Source organism: Callithrix jacchus, chromosome 4, assembly GCF_049354715.1.
Source record: "Callithrix jacchus isolate 240 chromosome 4, calJac240_pri, whole genome shotgun sequence".
Classification (NCBI taxonomy): Eukaryota; Metazoa; Chordata; class Mammalia; order Primates; family Cebidae; genus Callithrix; species Callithrix jacchus.
Genome location: NC_133505.1, coordinates 89,493,670 through 89,512,748, shown reverse-complemented (window position 1 = coordinate 89,512,748; position 19,079 = coordinate 89,493,670). Strand labels below are relative to the sequence as shown.

The window sequence follows — 19,079 nt, the reverse complement described above, 5'->3', positions numbered from 1 at the left end:
TTCACAAAAATCTCCGTAAATAGGCTATAATACCATTCCTTAAGTTTCCACTTACTGTATTACAATCATGTGTCAGTCCTTCTTTCATAAGGTGATAGTTATCTGCACTAGCTTTGTAGGTACTCCAAAATACTTCAGGTTCAAATTCATATATGATATTTTGGTTTATGTAACCAGTGATGATTAATCATATCTACTATGTGAAGTAGATAAAATTTGCAGAATCGTATCTATTACTACATTTAAGAAAATAATGTAATTTTGTTAATTTCCAAATTTTAGTGATCCACTTCACTGGTACCCCTAAATACTGCTAATGCTGCCTTGGAAAGAGGAATACTTTCCAAGGAAAGAGAAAACAAAATACAGAAAAAGTAGTAAAAGACACCTTGGGAGCAGAAGCAAGAAAAGAGGTTTTTAAATCTTAATAGATCTTATTATAGTTCTGTACTTATTCTTTCAAAGTACATTTACTAGCTGGGCACGGTGGCTCACACCTGTGATCATACCTGTGATCTCAGCACTTTGGGAGGCAGAGGCGGGCCAACCACCTAAGATTAGGAGTTTGAGACCAGCCTGGCCAACATAGTGAAGATCTCTACTAAAAACAGAAAAATTAGCTGGCATGGTAGTGTGAGCCTATAGTCCTGGTTACTTGGGAGGCTGAAGCAGGAGAATCACTCGAACCCAGGAGATGGAGGTTGCAGTGAGCTGAGATCAAGCCACTGCACTCCAGCCTGGGTGGCAGAGCAGTCTCAAAAACAAAATAAACAAAAAAACAAAGTACATTTACTGACAGCCTATTATGTACCAACTGCCTTGCCAGGTGTTGAAAATACAAAGATAAGTAAGACAATTTCTGCTCTTAAACTCAAAGTCTTGTAATGAAGAAATATATTTACTCTTATAATAGAGCTACGAACAAACTGTTAGTTATTAGGGGTTTCAGGGGAGGAGGAGGGCTCCATAAAGTGATATTATTATGTTCTGAGACAGAGTCTTGCTCTGCCCAGGCTGGAGTGCAGTGGCGTGATCTCGGCTCACTGCAACCTCTGCCTCCTGGATTTAAGCAATTCTGCTTAAATACTTCTCCCAAGTAGCTGGGATTATAGGCGCCCGCCACCAGGCCCAGCTAATTTTTGTATTTTTAGTAGAAATGAGGATTTCCCCATGTTGGCCAGGCTAGTCTCGAACTCTCGATCTCAAGTGATCTGCCCTATAGGCATGAGCCACTGCACCCAGCCGATGTTGGGTCTTTTTAAAAAAGCACTTGATAAAGGGTTGATGGGCATTTTGGGTGTGAAAACTGCATATACCTGTGAATGAGGATGACAAACCTGTGAAACTGTGAGTAGCACAAGTATTTTTGTATAGCAAGAGATAAAGTTGGAGAGATTATCAAAGTTTACGTAGGCCATACAGTATAGGCAATGGGGAGCCATCAGAGGTTTCAAAGCTGCAAAGCAGCTACGCTCAATTGTGACAAAACAGTTAGAAGCCAACAAAGAAATGATGAAGGCTTACTATATAGAGCGGCAGAAGAGGTAGCTGAAAAAGTCACCGAGATGTAGACTCAACAGAACTTAGTGGCTGACCGGACTGGGAGAGAGAAAATGGGAAGAATCAAGGCTGACTCGAGTCTCCAGATGGGATCAAGGATGAACAGTGATGATGCAAACAATAAAAACAGGGAATATGGTGTATGGGCATGCTGCGTGGGACAAAGAGAAGATAATTTTGGTTGCAGACATGTTGAGTTAAAGATATTTGATAGGCTCCTATGTGGAGATAACTAGAGAGCAATTTGATCCAATCTAGAGCACAAACAAGGTTTAAAAAAATGTAAAAACACTAACCAATCTGAAGACGATCAAGCTCTGGTGTGAAGAGTCCAGTAGGATAGATTTTTATCAAAAAGTAGATGTATTTATTGTTGGGAAGAACTGGTTCCTTGAACTCTGAGAATAAGGAACCAGATATAGGTGTATATGGCTTTACTATTTCTGTACCTAGAAAAAAAATCACAACAAAAAAAATTAAATTCTAAAATTCAAAAAAATCTCTTAATGAAGATGAAACATACAAATTTTATGATACTATCAGTATATATTTAAAACTATATATCTAATGGGTATATAATTCTAATGACTATTCTATATGTATATAGTATATATATGAATATATACTCCAAGCCTATATGTGCTGAAATAATTTTCACAAATCAATATTGCACCCATAATGTAAACAATCTGTTTTTATTATGTTTAGTCTAATCTAATAGAAATATATGGTAATAATTTTAGACAACCATCTATTCCATCAGCAAATAAACTTTGTAATGGGCCACAACAAAAATGGCATCAAAAGTTTACCATGGAGATGTAAAAAAAGTATTTACCTAATAATTTTAATTATACACCAAATTTTTAAAAATGGAAACTGATGACCAATGGGATCGTTTGGAGGAGAAAAAGGAAGAAATTTCACTTTTTATTTTACGTACTTTAAATGGTTTAAATATTTTAATGTATTATATATTACTTTGGTAACTGAGTAAAAAGAATGTTAATCCAGCTACTTCTAAGAATATATTGATTTTTCTTTTTTTTTTTTTGAGATGGAGTCTTACTCTGTCACCCATGATCGAGTGCAATGGCATGATCTTGGCTCACTGTAACCACTGCCTCTCGGGTTCAAGCAATTCTCCCACCTCAGCCTCCCAAGTAGCTGGGATTACAGGCACCTGCCATCATGCCTGGCTAACTTTGTTATTTTTGTGGAGATGGGGTTTCACCATGTTGGCCAGGCTGGTCTTGAACTCCTCCTGACCTCAGGTGATCCTCTTGCCTCAACCTCCCAAAGTATTGGGATTACAGGAGTGAGCCACTGAGCCCAGCCAAATATATTATTTTCTTAAAAAGTAAAATAAATAAGAACTCATTTTATATTTTTATATTTTTAGGTAGCCAAATTCCAAAGAGAAGAATCACCACTGTTTGAAAGACCAAAATTTTATGCATGGCTCCTTAACATATACAAAATACATATATAAATTAAAATGCAGTGGCAATAACTGGAGAAGATACCAGCTCTTGAAGTAGGTAATCTGGCATTAGTGATGAAAAAAAGAAAACCTTAATAGTGCCCCATCATAATATATCCTATCTACCATGACCTAACTAGTAACATTTTAGATTCATTGCTAGGAATACTACAGCTGACAGGAGAATTTTACTGTTTGCAGCTTCAAAAGGCCAAGAAAACGTTGGGTATCAATAAGAAGGGTATTCAAAACAAGTCAGGTAAGAATTCATATTTATACATTTATAGAGCTTCTTATACTGGTAGCACATATAATAAAATCATTTCTCATCATTCACTCATTTAAAATTTTACAGATTCAACTTCATAAATGATACAATCCTAAGAAGCTAATAAAAGATGCCAGTATGAGCTTCTAGTAGTTGCCTTCATGGAGGACTATTTGTGCAGTCTCTCATCTCTTTCCTTTAGGGTTTTGTTAGTAGTAAATTACAATGCTGGTGGAGCATCTCTCTAAATTACTGGCAATATCTTTGTTCCATACGATAATGTGGTACAGCGATAGTTCCAACATGTAGGACATGTTGCAGTCACAAACCTAGATTCTGACTCTCACTAAATTTAGCTGCCTGGAAACATTTATTAATAACTTAAATGGTTCTTTTCTAGGGAGAATAGTACTGATTTTGAACTGCTTATAAAAGAGGAAAATATATCCCAAAGCCTCTATTTACCTTACCTGTAATAGGTAGCCTGAGGTAAACATGTTGCCCAATGGGCACTTGAAGATGAGTGCTTGGTGGCAGCATCAAACAGAAAAGCCTTGTATCATGAGTAACATCTTCCTTGGAAATTAACTGGCACTTTCTGTAGTACAAGCCTAAAAAGTGATTCATTTTCTCTTACTGATACATAAATTAATAAGAAGTAATACTAAACCACTAAGAGAAAGCATACACTCAGCTTTTATTTTCTAGAAAGCTTCAATTTCACTAAAATGCCTACATATTTTAAAAATTCATCAATAAGAATAAATTTTCCATTTTATTTCCTAAGATATTTGCTGTCCAAGACCTGTAAATACTTCTATAATTTGAAAAATGAACTCAATGAGTGTTATTCCCTCATATCTGTTATTAGCATATTAAACCATTATGTTCTAAAAAATAACCTAATTTTATTTTATAATGAATAAATTTACATTCTAAAGTCTTTTTTTTTTTTTTTTTTTTTTAAGACATAGGGTTCCACCATGTCTCCCAGGCTGGTGTCAAATTCCACCTGACTCAAGCAATCCACCTGGCTTGGCTTCCCAAAGTGCTAAGATTATAGTTGTGAGCCACCGTACATTCCCAAGTCTTTTCTTACACAATGGAAAAGTCCTGAAACTAAAGCCTTTAAGGCTTAACAATAGTAGCACTATTAAACTATTTTAGAAGATCTCTTTGACAAAAGCAAGTAAAATATACATTCTTGTGTCTCTATGTTTCTATGTATGTATTACAGATATGATCAGAGAACATTTTAAAAATGATTGAAACAAAAACTTCTAGATTTTGGTATCTGGAAAATTAATTCAAGTGAAAAGCTGAAGATGCTAGGATTAGGACTATGGTACTAATATACAAGTAGATAAAAGGAATCAAATATTACAATAAATACTAGAAAAATTTGAAATTAATACCCCAAGCTCAGAAAATATTGTTTGTATATAGAGTAAATGATACCATTTGAATTAGAATTTATTATAGAAGTTCTGAAAGAATTAAGAGTTTCACTTCTAAATTCTCTTAGAACATAAACTGCATATCAGAGTAATGTGAAGATATTAACTGTTCATTTCCTCTCTCCTTAAATAGTATTTACATAGACATAAAGGAATGAACCCTGATACCACATTTCTTATGCTAGTTATTCTCTTTTTTTTAACCCAAAAATATTCAAGTAGGTGCAGAAATATTTTCTCCAGATCTTAGAAAGTGAAGGGCCAACAGCTAATAATCAGTGCTTAGTGGGAAACTGAAATTCACATATAATCTTAAGAAAACATTTTAGCCACATGTGAATCCAACTTCCCTTCTCCCTTTTGCTCCCCACAGATCAGTTACTCAATTTACCACCTGCTATCATGGTAGCAGTAAGTACATAAGCTTAAAGGACATCATTTCATGCAAAGACCTTGGAGTACCACTAGCGGTCACAGGCTTATACCAGATTATGGCTAACAGCCCACCCTAATGTTATCCTGGAAGGCCTAACAAGTACTGAACTAACCAAAGGGTCAAAAGACATAGGCCCATGCATAAGGAGAAATGAAGGTGCAAATGATCTCTTTATTTCTTTTCCCAGACCCTTTCTACATCTCACAGTAAGAATACAACTAGAGACCCACATACTATCTACCCATAAATACTTGACAGTTACGAATCTGACAAATAATTGTCAAAGTATGTTCTATGCTCTACCTTGAAACATATAACTTCACAGGGTCCTAGAAGGCTAGGTTCAAATTCAGGATTCTTAAACTCCTCAGAGTATCAGTGAGATGACAGAGGAATGAGACCTGAACTCCCACTGCTTGCCTACCTTGTCTTCTTGTTCTCAGCTCTCTGACACTGACTAGGGGCTCAAATGGGTGTGGATACATTAACCCACAGGCTCAAGCTCATGCACTAGCTTTCCACATAAACATCCCTGGCCACTCCTTGGATAGAAGTAGATTTGGGATCATTTGGGCAGGGAATTCCACACTCTAGATACCTGGAGTATGCAGTTGAAAGAGAGAGAATGAACTCCAGGTGGATACTTCATGTCCTTGCAATACTCCTCACCTTGTGGGAGGGGAATAGCTGGAGATAGTCATGTAGGGCTTGCCAAGTGTGGAACCCAGGGAAGGTGCCCCTCTTGCCCCGGTCTAAGGGCCATAGTGTTTTCCTCTAAGAAAATCTAGTGCATATCATCTTGATAACTTTATAGCTAGATGAAAATGCTCACCTTCTGCATTGACAATTTCTACTCTAGTATTTGCTAGAAAAACTTGCTATATTATAGTAAGTATGCAACTCTACAACCATATTTAAAACACAAGGAAATCCTGGGTTACAGTGATTTACTGACTTTCCTTGTTAGAGAGTTGACATAGCATTCTTGTTATTTAACACTACTGAGATAATTTCAATATTTTACCCATAAAAGACTATAATTCCAAAAGAGCATCCTAACTACAGGTTCTAAGAGTTTTAACAAAGATTTAAGGAAGTTTTCATGTTTCAATTGCATCAAGGAGAAAGATAGCTCAGACAGATGGGAACTGCAGCATATGAGAAAAAAAAGTACAAAGCAGATGGCACTGACTACTTCAGTCTGCACAATGCCATTATTTAACTGTTGGGTTTTTGGCTTTCTAAGCACAGATAATTATACAAGAAATGAGAAACTGAAAATATTGATAGTAAAACAAAAATATAAGACAGAAATATTACTGTCCCAAATGCCTAATCTATTTGAATTAAACACATACAATTAATATTGAGATACTCAGGGTAAGACTAAAATACTGAGGATAATAGGACTATTTGGGCATACTCTTTTCTTAATGTTAAAAACAACCTGTACTTTCCCTTTTAAAAAATAGAATTTCACAAGGCAAAAATAGAAAACACAGGCAAATTCTTTAATGGGAGATAGAAGAGAAAGTGAAGACTGGACTAGGAGTCCCCGCTGCCTTCAACTGGCTTCTCTTTCTTGCACTTAGTACACTTTTAAAGCACTTGCTCTTATTTTCCCTGCTGGAAACAGAAGCTTATAGAGGTTAAAAAGCTGGTCCAACATCTCAGGGAAGCCAGAAAAGATGTGGGATGGAGTAAGAAACTATTAGGGTTTCCTGTCCCAACTCAGTAGGCCTTGTTTAGAAAGTTTGAGAACATGGTTAGTAATTATCAGTAGTAGCCAATCACTGTAGCCAAGTTATGGATGCAATGGAAAACCTCTTGAAGGAAATTAAAAGTGCTACTTTAGTGAGGACATGAATCACAGAAGAAAGTGAAATAGCCTTATTGGTGATATGCAGAAAGTCTGAGTGGTCTGCAGATGAAACCAGCCAGAACATTGCCTTAAGCCAAAAACCTGATCCAGAGCAAGTCCTAACTCTCTTCAATTCTAGAAGGGCTAAGAGAAGTGAGGAAGTTGCAGAAGAAAAGTTGGAAGCTACAAGAGGTTGATTTAAGAGGTTTAAGGAAAGAAGCCATCTTCATGACACGCATCTCCACCAGAGTTCTTGGGTAACTAGGTATACTGTTAATGAATGGTAATAATTTGAAAGGAATCTTTCTTTCCACATAGTAAGTCTCAATACTGGGCTTCAAATATAGAAGACTCACCATTCCAGATACCATTAAAAACATTTGAGATTTATGGGAGGCAATCAAAACAGCAATATTAACAGGAATTTGGAAGGTGATTCCAACTCTCATGGATGGCTTTGAAGGGTTCAAGACTTCAGTGAAGGAAGTCACTGTAGATGCGATAGAAATATAGGAAAAGAATTAGAATTAGAAGTGGAGACTGAAGATGTAACTGGATTGCTGGAATGTCATGATAAAACTTGAAGGAGTTGCTTCTTAGGGATGAGCAAAGAAAGTGTGTTCTTGAGATGGAATCTACTCCTGGTAAAGATGCTGTGAATGTTGTTGAAATGACAACACAGAATTTAAAATGTTACATAAACTCCGTTGATAAAACAGCAACAGAGTTTGAGAGGACTGACTCCAATTTTGAAAGCAGTTCTACTGTGGATAAAATGCTATCAGAGAAATCTTTTGTAAAAGGAAAGGTCAATTGATGTGGCAAACTTCATTTTTTCATAAGAAATTGCCACAGCCACCCCAACCTTCAGCAACCACTACCCTGATCAATCAGCAACCATCAACATTGAGGCAGGACTCTCCACTAGCAAAAGATTATGACTTGCTGAAGACTCAGATGATTGCTAGCATTTTTTAGCAATATATTAATTTTATAATTAAAACATCTAAGTTGTTTTTTAGACATAATGCTGTTGCACTTAATAATGCACAATGTAAACATAACTTTTACATACACTGGGAAACCAAAAAAATTGTGTGACTTGCTTTATGGTGATACTCTATGGCGATGGTCTGGAACCCAACCTTCAATATCTCCAACATATGCCTGTAAGTGGCTGATGACATATCAAAAATGTGACACAATTTTTTTTTTTAGGATCTTGTTTCCTAAGACTAATTGACTGGGTTATTTGTTGCCAAATCTTTAAAATTAGCTTTGTTTGGTGATCCAAGTCTCCATATTAAAGGCATTATCAATTAAGATAATTTCTACAATTAGATGTAGAAATAGCAACTCAATTATTTATTGATTTCTGACCCTTAATAGAGAAGTTCCTCAGCCATCTCTTTCTCTCTCCTCCCTCTTTCTCCCATACACACCCCACAGCAAATCACTCATAATCTTCATTTCCAAAAGGAAAAAAATTAATTTGAACTATCACACTTATAAATTACATTGGTTCAATTCATACATTTTAAAGTATTGACCTATTGCATTCAGATTGAAGGTAAAAATGAAAGTTTCTCTTCTCTGATTGATGTTCTTTACTATATATGAATCCTTAATGTAAGTATATTCTAGATTTGACATGAGAAAATATTATATTAAAAGTTTTTCAACTTATATGCTTGTTTTCAAACAAATTATTTTAGCTAAGAAACTAGTAAGATGGAGCCAGCATGCTATTATCATAAAGTCAATAATTACGGTAGTATATATTGAAAATCTAGGAACCACATGATTGGCTATATATCTTTGAGGCTACTCAAAGCAAGTTAATTATAATACATTGCTGATGTAAACATTTGACTTTCCTAGTGAATAAAATAACCTACAGCTTTTGTCATGATTTAAGGAGTAGAAAGGAGAAAGATGAAATTATCTTTGCTAATGCAGTGAAATAGAAAATATCTCCTAAACTCCAAGTCGTTTTCCAAAGTGGAAAACTTCCTTCACTGAAAAATACATTATAGCTCCAATTTCAACCAAAAAAGCTAAACCTCTCTTTTTTTAAATGGTGGTTCAGGATTCAAGAAAAAATTTACAGCAGAAACAGAAGAATGAATGAAGAGCCTCAAGAAATTACAGAGAATATTTGAATGACAGTCGTTCTAACTAGTAATTCCAAGTGGAGGTCAGCCTTGCTTCTCAGTATCATTTATTTCTTGGACTTGGCTTTTAACTGGTTTGCTATGATTTTTCAGTCACTAGATAAGTCAGATAATTTCAGGGAAAGGTACTTCTCTCTAAAAATATCTCTTTTCACTTGCATTGTCCCTTTTCTATTCTTTTCTGATCTGCTATATCACACTATTATTTCTGTATGTCCTCTCTCCCTACCTAATACCAAAAAATTCAGACCTCTTGCTCTGGTAAAATGAACTCAACTTAACTTTCCTATATGCTACTTACATTTTTCTCTCCCTCCACTCAGCAAAATGCCTGGCAATATATGCAACCAGTAATGATCTGTAGCTCTACCTGGAAAGTCCCACATATTTTTTTTTTTTTTCTAAAAGCCATGAACCTCACTTTGAAAATACTACTTCAAATTCACTTCTTTGAGGCAGTCATTCAAGACCATATTCATCTGTGTCTATTCACTTGGGACTACCACAAAACATGTTTAGTTTGTATTGTATCACTTGTCCTTGTTGGGCTGTTTCCTTATAAAAGTATTCTTCAATCTCATGTTTGCTTATGTTCTGTCTTCCACTTGGGAAACGAAATTTCTCGTGCTCTTTGTTTCATTCCACAGTGCCTAAAATAGTCTTCTACACACTAGGTGTACTAAAAATAAAGCTGTCTCAAACTTTTCTGAAAACTGTCTACAAATATATTTTCATAATTGTGAATTAAAAAGAAATACTTACTGGTCTATGTACCTGGTTCCTGACATAGAACTACTAAAATCCCTGTAAACAGAGACACTACAATAATCTTTTGTTCTAATATTTGGGTCTTCAACCCTGGTTCCTGACATTGAGCTCTTAAAACTTTTTGTAATTTCCTAAGTACTATGAAGGCCTTAAATGGAACTCCTAAATCCCTGAAATTTCCTGGGTGCTAGGAGCATCTTTTGTCTTTACAGGTAGACTCCTGGTAGGCTCCTGAAAAGCCTCAAGATGGGAGCTGGCTGCCTGGGAAACCAACCATGTGATTAGAGGATTGGAACCCAAAGCCCTCTTCCCAGACCTCTGGGGACAGGAGATGCTGAAAGTTGAGCTGCTCACCAATGGTCAATGATGTAATTAATCACACATACATAATAAAGCCCCCCAAAAAACCTAAAAAGACATGGTTTGAAGAGCTTGTGGAAAGCTGAACACCTGAAGGTGTTTGGAGGGGATACAATCACTGAGGTCATGGAAGCTCTGTACCCCTCTTCACATAGTTTGCCTATGCATTTCTTCCATCTGACTATTTATCTGTATCTTTTATCCTTTATAATAAATTGATAAACCTAAATGTTTCCCAGAGTTTTGTGAGCCATCCTAGCAAATTTTTGAACCCAAGAAGGAGGTTGTGATAACCCTGATTTATAGGTGGCTGGTCAGAAGCATTGGTCACAACCTGGAATTTGCAACTGGCAGGTGAAGTAGTGGGCAGTCTTGTGGGATTAAGCCTTTGGCCTGTGGAGTCTACCCTAAACTCCAGGATCTATCAGATTTGAGTTAAATTGTAGGACAGACAGTTGGAGTTGCTGTAGAGTTTGTTGTTGGTGAGAAAAAATCTTACATTTTAGTGTTCTGAGTTGAGCAGTAAGACTGGGAAAAAGTTTGATTCTTCCTATCTCATGCAATAATTTAAAATATGTATGATAATTCTATATATTTAAAGATGATAGACTGAATACATGCAGTTAGTTCCTTTTGAATCCCCTAAAATAACAACAAAGAGGGTTTTTGTATGTGTGCTTGGTTGTTTATTAAGGCATAAGCCCAGACAGGAAGAATAGAAATCAGAGACAAAAGCAATAAACATTAGGAGCTGACAAGCCAGAGAGAAGACTGGAAAATGACTCAACAGACCCAAGATAGCTAAATGGTAAGCCAAAAGTATAGAAAGCCAAGAGCCAACACACTTATAATACAAAATTCCTTTAAGGCTCAGAAACTGGCAGGACAAAGTACCTGTGGCATCAGAGTCAAGGTAGAATTAAAATTACCTTCTCAATAAAAGTTCATTTAAGAAGCTTGGATAGGTCTTCCCATTCCCCTGATGTCCTCCTCTACTTAGTACAGCCACATGACTGACACTTTCCCATATCAGCAAAATATAAGAAGTCTGCTCTCTAGAGGGTAAAGAAAGGGTCTTTGGATTGGATCTATGCTATAGACTGAATAATGTCCCCTCACCAAACATATATGTTAGAGTCATAACTCCCAACACCTCAGAATATGACTATAATTGGAAATAGGGTGTTAATTTAAAAGGTAATTAAGCTGGCTCTAATTCACTGTGACAGGTATTTTTATCAAAGGAGGACATTAGGACACAAACACACAGAAGGAAGTCAAGGAGGCCATCTACAAGCTAAAGGGAGAAGTCTCAGAAGAGATCAACTCTGCAAAAGACACTCTGTCTGTAGTAGCTTGTTACTGCACTCCTAGCAGACTAATATCACATTCAAAGCAAAAAAGAAAGAAAGAAAGAAAATGAAGTGACGCTTACAGATATACCAGAAGCTAGGCCCAGCCTTCTTCCCCACATGGCTTCTGAAATGCTGGGTACAAGGTAGAAGAAGATTGTTCACTCTAGGGACTCTTGGCATTGGACTTTTCCCAAAGAAATGTTCCAGCCATATAGTGAATAGAACTGTTGACAAGCCACACCCACATGCACAGTTTCCAATTAGTTTTACAGTCCCACCCTGAAATATGAGCAGATAGTAAATGATTAGGAAACATTCAAAGAAAGCATTTAATATTAAAGACACCATAACAACAACAAACTTCAAGGACACAGAAGTTATACAGTGAGAAGAAAACATCAGTTATTCTTTAAAAGATAAGTTAATAAGAAAAAGATGCTAAAACAAAAGAAATGAAATCAAAGGAGTTATAGAAGTTAAAAATATGAGTAGAAATGAGTAACTCAACAGAAGAGCTAGAAGACACAGCTGAAGACATCTCCCAGAAAGTAGAACAAAAGGACGAAACTGAAAATGAGAGAGAAAAGATAAGATAATTAGAAGACTAGTTGGAAGTTCAATATGTAGAAAGTAAAACAGACCATGGGAAGAAGAAAAACCAACAGTAATTTCCAAGACCTGAAGGTAATAAATTTCCATATTGAAAAGATTAGCACAAAAAATGTACACCCAGCATAAATGATGAAAAATGATCCATGTTCTGGCGCATCACTGTGAAATTCCAAAACACTTAGAACAAGGAACATATATTACCAGTTTCCAAAGAAACAATACAGGATGTGTTCACTTTGCAAAATATCAAGTGGAGCACTTCCACTTTGCACCCTTTTCTATATATATGTTAAAATTAGGTAAAAAGCTTTTTAAAAATGAAAGGAAATGAATCGTATCATCTTTTAGAAAAGATACGGGTTGGATCTGTGTTCCCACCCAAATCTCAGCCTGATTTGTAATCCCCAGTGTTGGAGGTGGGGCCTGTAGGAGGTGACTGGAGCCTATGCGTGGATCCTTCATAAATGGTTTAGGACCACCCTCTTGGTGGTGTTCTCCTGCAAGTTCTCACAAGATCTGGTTGTTTAAAAGTGTGTAGCACCTCCATCTCTCTCCTCCTCTTACCCTAACCATGTAAGATGTGCCTGTTTTCCCTTCACTTTCTGCTATGATTGTAAGTTTCCTGAGGCTTCCCCAGAAACCAAGCAAATGTCAGCACCATGCTTCCTGTATAGCCTGTGGAATCATGAGCCAATTAAACCTCTTTTTATAAATTTTCCAGTCTCAGGCATTTCTTTATAGCAACATGAGAGCAGAATAATATAAGAAGTAAACTGAGAAACTGTTTTAATTAAGTAGAAAAATAGTAAACATGTCTTCCTTAACAGGAAAGACATACAAAGTATCAGACATACAAAGCATAAACTTTAAGTTTTGTATCTTTCACAAAAGAGGAACTGAAATAGTAAATGGTTGATCATCACCATTCAGGTATCATTATGTAATGAGTTTGCTATGCCTATATATTAGATAAGAGTCTGAAATTTAACTTCTACGGGAAAAAAAAAGCAGTATAACAGACACAATGTCCCTTTCAAACTCCCTAGAAGTAGATACAAGGACCCTTCAGCTCATTTCAAAGTAGCCTTCCAAACTCTGGTACAAATGTGCAGCTAACAACAATTTCATGAATATGAAATTAACATTATAAAAGAATACAGCATACCCGTATCCTTCCTTGGAATAAGTGAATGATGATTCTCCAGGGGATGGCCAAGAAAGTTCCAAGAAGTATTCTCTTTCTTCTTTAGAACAATCTCTATTTTTCCCACACTTTCAATAACCCGCACTGAAAAGAAGATAAACTCCATTTGTATTCATCAATACTAAATACAGTGTTCTATTTTAAAACCAGTATTTCTCACACAGTACAAGTGTCCTGATCTAATATGAATGGCACCGATTATTAGCTGGATAAATAAGATTTTGTTTACATATTCAATCACAATCATAATTGTTTATGCTTTATATGGTACTAAAGACAGCTTATTTTTATTTATTTATTTATTTATTTTTTGAGACAGCGTTTCACCCTTGCTGCCCAGGGTGGAATGCAATGTAGCAGTCTCAGCTCACTGCAACCTCTGCCTCCCAGGTTTAAGCAATTCGCCTGCTTCAACCTCCCAAGTAGCTGGGATTACAAGCATGTGCCACCATGACAGGCTAATTTTTTATTTTTAGTAGAGGTTGAGTTTCTCCACATTGGTCAGCCTGGTCTCAAACTCTCAACCTCAGGTTATCTGCCTGCCTCGGCCTCCCAAGTGCTGGGATTACAGTCATGAGTCTCTGTGCCCAGATGCTTAATATATTTTATTAACAGATTCAGATTAACTTCTTTCAAACTAATTTATTAAGGGCCAAACTACTATGTATTGCTGGTTTTCAAACAAGCTCAAATATAGCCATGGCAACTAATTGACACAAAGTTTAAAAAAAAAAAGAGCTGAGATAAGCTTTTGAATGCCCCCACAAAAGCAAATTACATTTTTTTAACATTCCTTAGTGAGAATTTGAAGGATTCTTATCAGTAAATTCAGTAGACTAATCCTGAGCCTAATAAACACAAGAATAGCCTCATGAGAATGAGTTCCTAGTAAACAGTAAACTGATGAAGTGCATGTAAATCTTTGATAAAAATATTTTAGATTATCTTTTTATTTTTTGAATAATTAAAATGTTTACAATATGTGAGTATAATAAAATACATGCTTTCATATGCTGATTAAATTTTATGAATTGAATATGCTTTTATATTTAATTTTTCTTCAGAGACAACGTTCTGCTCTCCCTCACTATAAACACAAAACCCAGTAACAATTTAACAAATTTTAAAGATAGATGAGTCAAATGAATTCAATTTGATGAGCACTGATTTGAAGATTAACCAAAATAAAAATATGGTCTTTGTCTTTAAAGAGCCTGATCTATATAATTTACAGAGTCTACTATGATATACAAAAAAGAGGAAACATTGCACCAGTGTAAGGTACACTGACAGTACTTGAAAACAAGAAAACACCATTCTATAATCAGTCTTCTATTGTTAATATGGTAACATGCAGCTGTGTAAAACCCTGCTGCATGTTTACATGCAGCAATATTCATAATTTAGTATGCTCCATCAACATTAAACATTTAAGTATATAGATGAAAGAAAATTTTGTCTAATATAGTATATTTCTACCAGCTGCATGTCAAGAGAAGGGCAGATATGAGGAAGGAAGAATAAAAAGCAGACAGATTTTTTTTTTTTAAGGAGAAAAAAAGAGTTTAAAGAGATCAAAAGAATAAGGGAGTCCAGCCTGGACAACATGGTGAAACCCTGTCTCTAGAAAAAAATTAGCCAGGTGTAGTGGTGTGTGCACTGTGATCCCAGCTACTTAGGAGGCTGAGGTGGGAGGATCGCTTGAGCCTGGGAGGCAGAGGTTGCAGTGAGCCAAGAATGCACTGCTACAGTGCAACCTGGGTGACAGAGTGAGACTGTGTCTCACACACAAAAAAGGAATGGGGACGAAAAAACAGGCAAAAACCTGAAACCAGAGGAGTTTATTTAAAAATTAATGTATTTGTTTGTATCTGTACAACAACCCCCCATGACACACATTTACCTATTTAACAAACCTGCACATCCTGCACATGCATCCCTGAACTTAAAGGTTAAAAAAAAGAGGGAAAACATCACATCTTTGTTTTGCAACATGAAAAAATATGTATGAAAAATAAAACAAATGCTAATTTTTCCTTTTTTTCTTATCCTTCTCTCTCTGTAGGTATGTGTTTATGCATGAACATACATAATAAATTCTGATTTTTGTAGCTTACCAGAAAAATCTTCCTGAACCTCATGGCTTAGCCCTAGGATAGAAAAATATATTTAATTAAAATAGAACTTCAATTAATACAGTTTTTGAACACCATATGTCATTTAAATGGCTCTTTCATGAATTATTTCAAATCCCTCAAGACAAATAAAATGTGTTCTGAGAGACCAAATAAATTATACACAAAATAATCAAATTATTTAAATGTATATTTTTTCAATCATTTCATTTTTCTCCCTATTAACTAAAGAACAAATACTCAATTGCCCACAAGTGAGTAACCCACACTAGTCCAAACATGTATGGTTCCACACTGGGAATCCTATAAACCAAGAGAGGAGTAGGCTAGGGAGAGGCAGCACCTGAAGCATCCAAGCCTGTGCGTGTCTGTGTGTGTGCGTGTGTGCATGTGTGTGCACATATGTACATAGGTCAGGCCTGGGTCTAGCTTAACTTTTCTTATTGTTCTCCAAAGTTGAATATCCATTCAGTTATTGAGAAAAAAAATTATCAAGCATCTACATGGGGCAGGTACTTTCTAGGTGTTATGGACACAACATTTAATAAGACAGAAAAATTCCTGCCCCTTTGGAACTTATATTCCAGAAAGGGGTGATGTAAGAAATAAGCTTACAAATGTCTGCTGTAAATTTCACTGTGTTCATATGTTAAACCGGAATTTACAATTTTGCATTATTTCAGTCCTTTCAATGCAACTGTAGCAACCAAAAGTTTCGTATTTTTAACTGTGGAATATTTAACTTTTTAAAATAAGTGTGCTAGTGTAGGGATCCCTGGTTTCTACTACTTTTTCTCTGTCCTGATAAAAAAATAAAAAGTTGGTTTTTAGCCATGAAGGACAGCCAGCTGGGGGATACAACATAAATGTGTAGTCCAGGCTGCTTTGCTGCAGTCACTGACTTCCTACGGCAGAGCTAGCAAGGAACAGGCCAGCGGAATGGGCCATCTAGTGAAGGACAGTCAGTAGAAGCATGTGACCAAAGGGCCTTGGAAGACTCGCTTGTAGGTGTCAGGTATGAGAGATTTTACAAAGCTGGGCCAACAGATATTTTATATTATTGATTTTGATTGCATCTAGTTGCTTAAACTTGGAAAGGTGAGGTCACACCACCACTTGCTAGTACTTTAATTAGTGTAAAGAAATTATAGGAAAAAAACTGATCAAAAATAACAAACCAAAATGATAATGGCAGATAAAATATTACAGTTACCTGGACTGTAGACCAAGTTATTGCCATATTTAAAGAAAATCGGAGCGCTTTCATTAATAATAAAGTACTCACCAATATGTATAAGATATAAATGATCCTTAATAATTGTTTCTGCTCTAAAGGAATCATCCTGATGATCAACTATTATTGAGTCTAAATTGATATCCTGAAACAGAAAGCAAAAAATAGAAAGATTATAAAGTAAAAATTTCCCCTGAAGTTCTACAACCAAACTTTTAAGGTGATCTTGGACGTTCATATGGTGCTTCTTTATTGAACCTCCAAGCTAAACAAATGTTACTTCTGTTTTTCTCTCTTATGACCCAGTATTTCTTCAATACACATATCAAAATTTTAATTACCACATTTTGTCTCTGTTTAATATCTACTTTATCCACTAATATCTAAGCTCTAAGGTTAAGGGACTAACTTTAGAACATTGTTTGGCACCTATCAAGTGCTCAATAAATATTTTTTGAATAAGCAATATGTAACCCACCCCCCAGGAAATTACAATCAGATTAGGAACTAAGATATGTGTTGTTCATCTTTATCTTTCCGCTAATGTGATCCTGGGCAAATTACATATCCATTTGACCTCGGCTTACAAAAAAAATCAATTCACTAACATATTTTTAGATGTCTCTAATTTCTACATAGCCTTGGTGTATGTAAGATATATATTATTTATATTACTCACTGAATATATTATTCCTTTCCTTTTCCCTTAGCCGTCCATCCTCTATGCCTCACTGATATTACCAGTGGGAGTAGACCTCCCTAGAGCCTGTGCTCTGGGTTTTGAACTGTGTGAAGAGACAATATCAAGAGGGAGTGGAAAGCAGAATAAGTAGCACCACTGGCCCTCTTGGCTTTTTTCAGGCAGAGGCTGGTCTACTCTGCAGAATGGCCAAATCATGCTGCAAGAGTCAGAGGAACCCACTGGTTCAGACATGGTTCTTCCGCTAAAAAAGCAGCATGAATTTTCAAAAATTCCTAGCTGCCAGAACTTGTCTTTAAATCTATATATCCCTCAAAGTATGGGAACCTCAACAGTTGCTGGACGATGTGCTTAGAGATATTATAAATTGTCTGCATATTTATTTAGCGCTGGACTGTAAGCCCTTTGAAAGCCAGGTCTCTCTATATATGGCCCATCATTAGATCCCTGATATCTAAGAGTATGTTCTATACAAAGCAGGTTACATAAATACTTAGTGAATGAATTATCTCTGTAACTTTAGTTTCAATGGTAAGTGATTATCTCCCTAACTTCAATTTCTAATGGGCATCTAAACACCATTCGTGGTTTAAACATACTAAGCAACAGCAAAATACTTTCTCCAATCCCAGCTTATGTGCGGAAACTTTGTTCTTATGGTGAAGTTAACTAAGATTTATTTTTTGTTATCCATGCTTTAAACAAACACACATACACACACACAGATAAACACATAAAATACTTCCTACTTTCATTTTTGAGAGGCTATAGCAATGGCTGTCAAGTGATTATGCTCTGGAACCAGTCTGCCTGAGTTCCAAATGCCCGATCTGCCCACTCAGTGTGTGTTTGCATGAATTACTTAATCTTTTCTACGAAAGGAATAACAATATTATCTACCTCAAAGAATTGTAGTGAGAAGTAAATAATATAAAAATGTGCTTAGAAAAAGACCTGGTACATAAATTAGCATTTATTATTTACTTCTTTTTCTGATAAAGACATATTTACCTTCTGTTTAGTATATATGGCAATGGTGACTAAAGAGTCTGTTTGGAACCAATCATAGCTGTAAAATATAAGGAAAAGGATGAATAATTATATTGACAATCATGTGCATTAACATATGTTAATCATTAAATGTTTAAAATTTATAGTGAGATATATCTGTATTTCTCTAGGTTAAGCTGTTTTCTAAATAAAGAGTGGTCTTACCATGTTACAGTCTTTATTATACTGCTGACAACTATTTCTAAATTTAAAATATCTATACTTCCATGTACTCCCACTTGAATGAAAACAAAGTATCCTTAACAAGACACTTTGTATAAAGGCTACACATCTCTTTACTAAAACCTTTTATCAGAGCAAAAACAAAACACAACATATTTTGTTAAGGAGCATGAAAAAATGTACATGTTTATTATCTTCACTCCTCTCTGTCACAAATATATTAGTACTGAAGAAATGAA

The 19,079-nt window shown here is 35.7% G+C and overlaps 1 protein-coding gene across 30 annotated transcripts in view; it reads right to left on the bottom strand.

Annotated features, from left to right (window-relative positions):
• The window catches only part of CYB5R4 (cytochrome b5 reductase 4), a 105,035-nt gene that overhangs the window by 22,008 nt on the left and 63,948 nt on the right, over positions 1 to 19,079 (bottom strand). For 16 of the 30 annotated variants that reach the window (XM_054254209.2, XM_054254212.2, XM_054254211.2 and 13 more), the window contains 6 exons: positions 18,619 to 18,676; positions 16,959 to 17,052; positions 15,656 to 15,688; positions 13,500 to 13,622; positions 3,782 to 3,922; positions 1,857 to 2,009 (listed from right to left, as the gene is read on the bottom strand). In XM_054254209.2, the coding sequence (XP_054110184.1) occupies positions 1,857 to 2,009; positions 3,782 to 3,922; positions 13,500 to 13,622; positions 15,656 to 15,688; positions 16,959 to 17,052; positions 18,619 to 18,676 (602 nt within the window). The remainder of the gene's footprint in view (positions 1 to 1,856; positions 2,010 to 3,781; positions 3,923 to 13,499; positions 13,623 to 15,655; positions 15,689 to 16,958; positions 17,053 to 18,618; positions 18,677 to 19,079) is intronic. The other 14 variants (XM_054254213.2, XM_078369695.1, XM_078369691.1 and 11 more) reach the window with 2 other exon arrangements.